Source organism: Toxotes jaculatrix, chromosome 19, assembly GCF_017976425.1.
Source record: "Toxotes jaculatrix isolate fToxJac2 chromosome 19, fToxJac2.pri, whole genome shotgun sequence".
NCBI lineage: Eukaryota > Metazoa > Chordata > Actinopteri > Toxotidae > Toxotes > Toxotes jaculatrix.
In genome coordinates this window covers 1,485,918-1,494,709 of record NC_054412.1, presented here as the reverse complement: position 1 = coordinate 1,494,709, position 8,792 = coordinate 1,485,918, and the positions used below count along the sequence as shown (strand labels likewise).

Genomic DNA, 8,792 nt, shown 5'->3' with positions numbered 1-8,792 from the left:
GCAATAACGACGAGGAGTTAATGTAGTTAAATAAACATTTCAGTGTTAAGCAGACTGGCTGTTACTTACCTGCCGCAGATTTCTTTCTGACAAACAACAAAAGTACATTTATAGTCTAACTTTCTACTGCTCGCGGTTAAAGTTACAAACTATTCTGCCCGTAACGTTAGCTCCGTAAAAGCCGTAACGTTTCGTCTCGGTCGTTGCCAACTGATACAACTCCTGTTACCATAGAAACAGAACACCGCACCGGAGGTTACGATAACTCGCAAGGCCTTCTGGGTACAGTGATGGCGGCGCGCGCTGCATAACATCACAACGTTTCGTCGTCTGTCATAGTTTCTTTGTCGCTGTCGAAACATTTTAAACAGCTTTGGTGACCTTATCATTGTTTTTCTGTTAAACCTGCCAGCAAAATGGCGTCCACGGCGGCGGGCAAACAGCGGATACCGAAGGTGGCGAAGGTAAAACAAAACACAAGATTAGAGAACCGTGAGCTAACTTTGGCTAAGCTAATGCTAACACAGATCGGTAAAGTTTAACGAAGCAAACTTGAGATAGCGCTTATGTTTGCTTTACAGTTCAGATCTTACACATTTGTAAAGTCGAATAAGAACCTTTGTTACACTGTTACAGAAGCGGTATCGTTAAGATGACGGAAACCTCGTTAGCTGCAATAACAGCAACTGCAATAAGCTTTACGGTCTAAGCTAATTGATAGATTTTGTATTTTGATAGAAATACAAAATGAACCACTACATCGAGGCACGGCTAAATAAATTGACTTAAATTTGGTAGGTAGGTGGTGTTTTAGTTATTAAGATATAAAGAACAGAGCAGCGTAGTATTAAACGACTTTTTCTTGTGTTCCAGGTGAAAAATAAAGCTCCTGCAGAGGTTCAGATCACCGCTGAGCAGCTGCTCAGAGAAGCCAAAGAGAGGGAGCTTGAACTTCTGCCACCACCACCAAAGCAGAAGATCACCGATGAAGAGGAGCTGAATGATTACAAACTGAGGAAGAGGAAGGTAAGTTCTTACTACCAGTAAAATGTTTGGTGCACCAATAAAAACTTTTTAGTATATTTGACTTGTACATTTATTCAAATTAACTTGTTTGTTACTTTAATTAATCAGCAGCAAACCCAACAAGAAGAACAAAGATAAACTGACTCTTTGTACAACTCATGTCTTTTCTCTCAGGGCTTTGAAGACAATATAAGAAAAAATCGCACTGTCATCAGTAACTGGATTAAATACGCACAATGGGAGGAAAGCCTGAAGGAGATCCAGAGGTACTGTGCTTGTAGTTACAATCTTAGAAAAATATCAGAAACCATTATATTCTCCAGAAGCAGGCCAGTGACCTGCTTTATCAGTTTTAAAATTTGGGGTAAATTAAGCATAATTTACAGAGAGTTCCTTTAAGAGCAGACTTCCCCTCATCTCTGGATCCTCTGGTTTTAGGGCTCGTTCCATTTACGAGCGAGCACTGGACGTAGATCACCGCAACATCACTCTGTGGCTGAAGTACGCAGAGATGGAGATGAAGAGCCGCCAGGTGAACCACGCCCGCAACATCTGGGACAGAGCAATTACCATCCTCCCACGAGTCAACCAGTTCTGGTATGAATTTAACTGACAGACTGAGGTTTTTGTTTCTGGTGGTGATGACAGTACACTACTCCACTACTTCTGCTTCTAATGTCTGACTATCTGTCCTTCCAAAAGGTACAAGTACACCTACATGGAGGAGATGCTGGGCAACGTCGCTGGCTGCAGACAGGCTTTTGAGCGCTGGATGGAGTGGGAGCCCGATGAACAGGCCTGGCACTCCTACATCAACTTTGAGCTGCGCTACAAGGAGGTGGACAAAGCTCGCACCATTTATGAGCAATATATCCTTTTGTTGATGTTTCCATGTGCTGTGGTCGGAGTGTTAAACCACTGAAAAGTGCAACAATACACAGGATCTGAGGGAGATTTGCTGTGGCACAAGACCACATTCACAGCACGAATTTAGCTTTAAATGTATTGTTTGCACAGGAAACTAACTAAACTGAATAGAAGCAGCTGTCAGCCAGCAGGGGAAGACAGCAGTAACAAGGGACTGTAGTGTCTCACAGGAAGTGGTACTAGTATTTATTATTTTATAACATTGGGATGATTACTTGTTATCTAAAAACTCCTTAACCCTGCTGCACTCGTTATCGTTCACCCTGAAGTGAAGAACTGGATCAAGTACGCTCGTTTTGAAGAGAAGCACGGCTACATCGCTCACAGCAGGAAGGTGTATGAGAGGGCAGTGGAGTTCTTTGGAGAGGAACATGTGGAAGAAAACCTTTTTGTGGCCTTCGCAAGGTTTGAGGAGACGCAGAAAGAGGTTTGTGCAACAATAGAAAAAATATCCACCCTGTAACATACTTTTTTCCTTTTATAAATTTCAGTTAGGTACCAGAGAGCTGTTAAAAGTATTGGTTTCCTCGTCCTAAGATTGAAGTGAGTAGTGTTTTCTAGGAGTGTGATTCCTTGACTGACTTGATTGATTCATTGATTGTCCCTTCGCTTACAGTTCGAACGTGTTCGGGTGATATATAAGTACGCTTTGGACAGAATCCCTAAACACCAGGCGCAGGAGCTCTTCAAAAACTACACAATGTTTGAGAAGAAGTTTGGAGACCGGAGGGGAATCGAGGACGTTATCGTCAGCAAACGAAGGTTCCAGTATGAGGAGGAAGTCAAGGTATTAACCATGAAAACCAGACCCTGATGCAGGTCTGGTACTGTGAGGAAAAATAATATGGTCACGTTCAGGTTTTTGAGTGGCACAGATTCCTGTAGGTTTACTTTGCATTGCTGGTGGATTATATCTCTGACACCACAGTGTCAGAACAGGTAGTGTGACCAGTTTTTGTGTTTGTATCCAGGCGAATCCACACAACTACGATGCTTGGTTTGATTATCTGCGCCTGGTGGAGAGTGACGCTGACCCTGACACAGTGAGGGAGGTTTATGAGAGAGCCATCGCCAACATCCCCCCCATCCAGGAGAAGAGACACTGGAGAAGATACATCTACCTGTGGATCAATTACGCTCTGTATGAAGAGCTGGAGGTCAAGGTGGGTCAAGGAAGAAATTCTGATTCAGAGTGGTGTTATTACAAATATTCATATATAAAAGGGGGAATTTGAATAGTATTAATAAACAGACAAGTTATAGTCTGCTGTACCAATAACAAGCTAATAATTTATTCTTTCATTTTTAGGATCCTGAGAGAACAAGGCAGGTGTACCAGGCCTGTCTGGAGCTCATCCCTCATAAAAAGGTAATTTAGACTTTAACCATAATAGTAAAACAGAATGCAGATGTAGTTGAAATCACAGCAGAAGCCTTGGTGCTGTTTCAACCAGCACTGTTGTAATCACATATGTTTTTGTTTCAGTTCACATTCGCTAAGATTTGGCTGCTCTGTGCTCAGTTTGAGATCCGACAGAAGAACCTGCAGGGAGCCAGGAAGATCATGGTAAGACCCAACAGAACTGATGTGTTCTGAACTGATCAAATGTTATCTGAGTTAAATTTACATAAGTGATCTAAATCTAAAAAGCGTAAATGGAAAACATAACGAACACCTCTTGCAGATGAACCTGGTGCATTTGTGTCTGTGATTTCCACTCATCATCGTTTTTCTTTTCAGGGCACAGCGATCGGTAAATGCCCAAAGAACAAACTGCTGAAAGGCTACATCGAGCTCGAGCTGCAGCTGCGTGAGTTTGACCGCTGCAGGAAACTGTATGAGAAGTACCTGGAGTTCAGTCCAGAAAACTGCACCACCTGGATCAAGTTCGCAGAGCTGGAGACGATCCTGGGAGACATCGATAGAGCCCGCGCCATCTTCGAACTCGCCATCGGACAGCCACGACTCGACATGCCAGAGGTATTGATTAGAGCTTTGTCCATTTAGTCAAACTGATCGATCAGCTGGTTTTGGAGACTGTTGAAAGACATTTTGATGCTCACAGAGTAAAGCAGTTGTAGAAATGCAGGTTCAAGATCAAATCACAACATTAAGACAGATCAATCAGATTGTCTGACAGTGTAACAGTGAGAATGTGGAATTCTTACCTTCTGTATCTACAGCTGACTGAAACGCATTCAGGCGGTGAGGGTCTGTAACTTTGCTCAGGTTGTCTAGATTAGTCTCAGAAAGCACATAAGCTGGTCTGCACATACAAGTAAATATTAAAAACATAAAAAACACACCTTTCATTTGTTTTCATTTTTTTAAAGCGTCTGTGTCTTTTCGTTTCAGGTTCTGTGGAAGTCCTACATCGACTTTGAGATCGAGCAGGAGGAGTTTGGAAACACAAGGAACCTTTACAAACGGCTGCTGCAGCGCACCCAGCACGTCAAGGTGAGAACTACGGGCCAGATTTCTGAGCTCAAAACACACCTGCAAAAGTTGCAAACCCAGTTTAGTTATTCAGAGCTGTGAAAACTGGCTCCTGCGTTTTATACATGCTTTAAAGTTTTAAAATCAACCAGGAGTAAATCACCATAAGGAAGGCAGGTTCATCCCTTTTCAGGGAGCTCTGTGATTATCTTCCTGACACCGTCTGACCTCTGTTGTCTGATTGTCCTCCTCCTCTTCTCACGCAGGTTTGGATCAGCTACGCCAAGTTCGAGCTGTCGATCGACAGCCCCGACCGGCTGCAGAAGTGCCGGCAGATCTACGAGGAGGCCAACAAGAGCTTGAGGAGCTGCGAGGAGAAGGAGGAGCGGCTGATGCTGCTCGAGTCCTGGAGGGACTTTGAAAAGGAGTTTGGCTCCGACAGCACCAGGGAGAGAGTCAGGAAGCTGCTGCCAGAGAAGGTGAAGAAGAGGAGGAAGCTGACGGCCGAGGACGGGGTAAGAACCGGACGTCTGGTTCCTAATGGAGCAGTGTGATGTTACATTGAAAATAATATACAGCAAAATGCCATTTGCTAAATCTACTATTTTATCCATAACTCATGACTTCATTGATACACCCGACTGAAGATGATGATTAAATAAAACCAGTCACAGGTATTAATCATCACATCTTTCCCTGATTCCCTCAGTCGGATGCAGGTTGGGAGGAGTACTACGACTACATCTTCCCCGAGGACGCCGCCAACCAACCCAACCTCAAGCTGCTGGCCATGGCCAAGATGTGGAAGAGGCAGCAGGTACAGGAAGAGGGGGAGAAGGCTCCAGAAAAAGGTCCAACGGCTGAAGAGACGACATTGTCGTCTTCTAACGAACCTGCTTCTCCTCCTGAAAACCCGCTGGAGAACGACTCCGACAGAAACACTGTGACTGAAACAGAACAGGAGAACACGTACGATGACCGAGACGACGATGATGACAGCAGCAGCAGCAGCAGCGAGAGCGACAGCGAGGATGATGATGGTGGAGAGAAAAAGGAGAAAGAGAGCAGGAGCAGTGAGGAGGACAAAGATTCGATTCCCCACTCAGGGACTCAAGGGGAGTGAACGTCCTGGATTCATTTTTCTACTGTTTGTTTTTTTTATAGCAAAACAACAACACCAGCTTATGAGCAGTCTTTACTGTAGGACCATGTTTTCCTCCAACTGTGCCATTATACATACATGAATTCAAACTGGCTTCTTGTGTCATTTCATAAGCAAATTTAGAATTTACAGGAAATGAGGCTGAATTGGGAGTTTGTACAAACCGTGGCTCTCTGACTGTGGAGCTTTGAGTGAGCAGCATCTGTGACAGTTCAACTATGTGCACTGTAACTGAGCAGGTCCTGTAATTATCAGACATTATTTCACATTTGATTATGAGGATAAAGGGAGCAGAGCGTCAGAGAGCCACAGTCTACTGTTATTCGATGTCTTCTGGTCTGACAGGATGTGGCAATGGAATGATCGACTTCTTCTCTGTGTCTCTGGACAGAGCTTTCCTCATGTCTGCAAAAGATTAAAAAAAAAAAAATTAAAGCAATCATTTTTTCAAACCTAGTCTCAGCTTCCTCAGATCTGGTTGAACAGCGCCCTCTTCAGGTTGTGTATAATAAAACCAAACAACAGATTTCACTCCAAATTCAACCTGTTGGGTCAACCTGTTGAGGCAGCACAGAGGTTGTTTATAACCTCCTGAACTTGTGTGCTAATGAAATGTCATTAAAGGGTGAGTCCAACTAAAACACAGGAAAAAAAAAACCTCATCAGCCTCTGGTGGGATGAAACCTTGCAGACATTTAGAGATACCTGACTCCTAGATTTCTGCCTCCATCCCCAGTTCAGTGCAGCTGTATGGAATATGGTTTGTGATGCTTAAAGTTTTATAACTTAAAAGAAAAACAGCAACGAGTCTTACCGTAAGCGTCTTCGTCAGGTTCTCCGTTACTGGCAGAGTAATATTCTATCACTGTCCTATAGACGCTGTAGCCCAGACGTTTGTACATGTTCACTGCCACTTGGTTGGAGACTCGCACAAAGAGATCCACAAAGAATCCGCCTTTCCTACAAGGCCAGAGGGAAAACAACATTAAAGGTCAAAGTAAAACCTCCATGATGACGAGACAGCTTCAGTCACCAAATGTTCATGGAGCCTGGCAGCTTCCTCACCTCAACATCTGTCACTTCATCAATCAACACGGTTCACAGGGAAATAAAAGGAACAAACCTCTCTGAGATCTCCTCCAGCATCTCCATGAGTTTGGCTGCGAGACCGAGTCTTCTGAACTCTGGAGCAACAGACAGAGCGGTGACATGACCATGCCACTCCTCACGAGCCACAGATCCCTCCGCCTTCCCCATGACTGCAAGAAAGCAAATTAATCTGCCATGAGCTCAACGTCAAGTAAGACTTTCAGAGGGTTTACTTTACGACACCACAGCAGGAAAAGTGTGGAGATAAAGTGAAGTATGAGGCTCTTATGTAAGATTAACGCACAGCATACTTCTAATTTGAAATTCTGGGTTCTTCCCTTTCAGCTTCATTCATTCGTTCGAACCTGGAACCCTCTTGCTGTGAGGCGACAGTGCTAACCAGTGCACCCTACCTTTCAGTTTAATGACCACATTTTATATTTATACAGATATTTATTAATGTGAGATGAATGAAAATAAATGGCTGCCTGAGGGAAACGCTCTCAAGTAATGTTATGCTAAGGAAAGTGGTACATATGTGAAAATAAAACCTGAGCGAGCAGAAGAACTTACTGTAGCCCATCAGTTCACCACCAGGAGCCTCGGCAACAATGAAGTACTCCGGCCAGTGAGCCAGATACTGGAGGTAAAAGGGGATCCCATACTGACGGTCAAAGGTTAAAGAAACAGCTTCAACAAAAACTGAACATTTGTTTAAGGATTTCTGCATTAAACTGGATTTAGTTTCAGCAAGGTGGACAAACTTAACTGGCAAACTGAGGGGACAGATTAAATGTCGGTTGAATTTATAACATGACAACAACCAACATTTGTATACATGTGTAACTGCAGCGTGGCCAGTAAACACTCAGAGGAAAATGAAGGATACAGTTTCTGTCAGAGGATCCAGGTTTCTGTTGGACAAACAGGAGACAAGCATTAGTCTGTTAGTGTTGCTATTAGTGTTGCTTCATGGCGTAGAAAACAACTCACCAAACTCAACCGAATAATTTTAGGTTTCTGTTTAATCTTGTTAATTTTATCCATGTAGATTAATCTAAAACGATGGCTTAGTAAGGTTTACATTTGCTAACTATTATCGGTCAATTCGGCATACCTGTGCCCGACCACAACCCATTCATTCCGTATAATATTACACATTAACAACTGATTTGGCCGCTATAGCTCCCAGTCAGCTTGCTGCAGCTAGCCAGCTAGCGAGGCAACAGTTTCTAACTTTTACGGAAACAACACGTTTTTGACGGATTATATTTACGCCGATTTCCAGCAGAGGACGCTACGATTCACAACATTTTAAAATCATGTGCTAAAAAGTCAATCATTAGAAAATGAATGTTTTTTGTATGGATATTTAAAACGCTCGCCCATTCACCGGAGAACGGGCTGGGAGTCGATCACACTGCTGCTCATGCTAACGTACGCTGCACATAAAAAACACAGGATGTAAGAATGACTCTGCCTCACAGACACCAGACATCTGGACAGTAACGTTAAATACAGCTTAAGTCGTAAAACTGACAAGATTTCACTCACATATTGTTGAATTTAAACAGATCATCGCAGGTAAACGGCCGTAATGTTGTCATCTTTGCTGTAGCTTCGCGTCCTTTCACCTGCTGGGACCAAAGAGACATCGGCTTATTTTAAAAGGCACAAAGAAAAAGCGTAGCGCCCCCTGTTGACTGGGATGTACTCACTACACTGTGGAGGAATGTTTTCTGTGGACAATGTGAATTTTTATTTTTATGGCCCGTTTTTTTCCTTCAGTTTCTCCAAAGCGCATTTATTTCTTCTCGTTAACTAAATACTTTGCATTTCTATTACACTTTGACTTCAATGATCATCAAGTCAACATCACCATCTGCTGTTGGAATAATGAATAGCACCTCTTCACCACCAGCGGAGACTGAAGCTCAGGGTTCAGCTGAGGGTGGACAGCAGAGTTCCTGCTTTGGAAAATTCCAGAATTAATTTAAAGTTCACAGAATTTATGGTTAGTGATATGAAACATGCAAATAAAACAGTCATATGTTTGTGTAAGGCACCGTTTCCCAACCTTTTGTTCCAATGTTCCAAAGAAAAATGAGACTTTGGGCCCTCAGGTGTCAGGGCCCCATGGGGAGGGGGGGC

General features: G+C 43.3%; 2 protein-coding genes across 2 annotated transcripts; one reads left to right on the top strand and one right to left on the bottom strand.

Annotated features, from left to right (window-relative positions):
* Positions 1 to 295: 295 nt before the first annotated feature.
* Positions 296 to 5,641, top strand: crnkl1 (crooked neck pre-mRNA splicing factor 1). Its single transcript, XM_041064804.1, has 14 exons — positions 296 to 464; positions 874 to 1,026; positions 1,201 to 1,292; positions 1,465 to 1,623; positions 1,729 to 1,895; positions 2,202 to 2,380; positions 2,570 to 2,740; positions 2,925 to 3,116; positions 3,263 to 3,322; positions 3,440 to 3,520; positions 3,695 to 3,934; positions 4,310 to 4,411; positions 4,657 to 4,905; positions 5,100 to 5,641. Exons 1-14 carry the CDS (start codon positions 417 to 419, stop codon positions 5,511 to 5,513), a joined length of 2,307 nt encoding a protein of 768 aa, XP_040920738.1. The 5' UTR covers positions 296 to 416; the 3' UTR covers positions 5,514 to 5,641.
* On the bottom strand, positions 5,573 to 8,293 carry naa20 (N-alpha-acetyltransferase 20, NatB catalytic subunit). The gene is made up of 6 exons (XM_041064805.1): positions 8,196 to 8,293; positions 7,531 to 7,555; positions 7,215 to 7,305; positions 6,676 to 6,811; positions 6,367 to 6,512; positions 5,573 to 5,957 (listed from the first exon to the last, which is right to left on the bottom strand). Exons 1-6 carry the CDS (start codon positions 8,246 to 8,248, stop codon positions 5,872 to 5,874), a joined length of 537 nt encoding a protein of 178 aa, XP_040920739.1. The 5' UTR covers positions 8,249 to 8,293; the 3' UTR covers positions 5,573 to 5,871.
* Between the last annotated feature and the right edge of the window lie 499 nt (positions 8,294 to 8,792).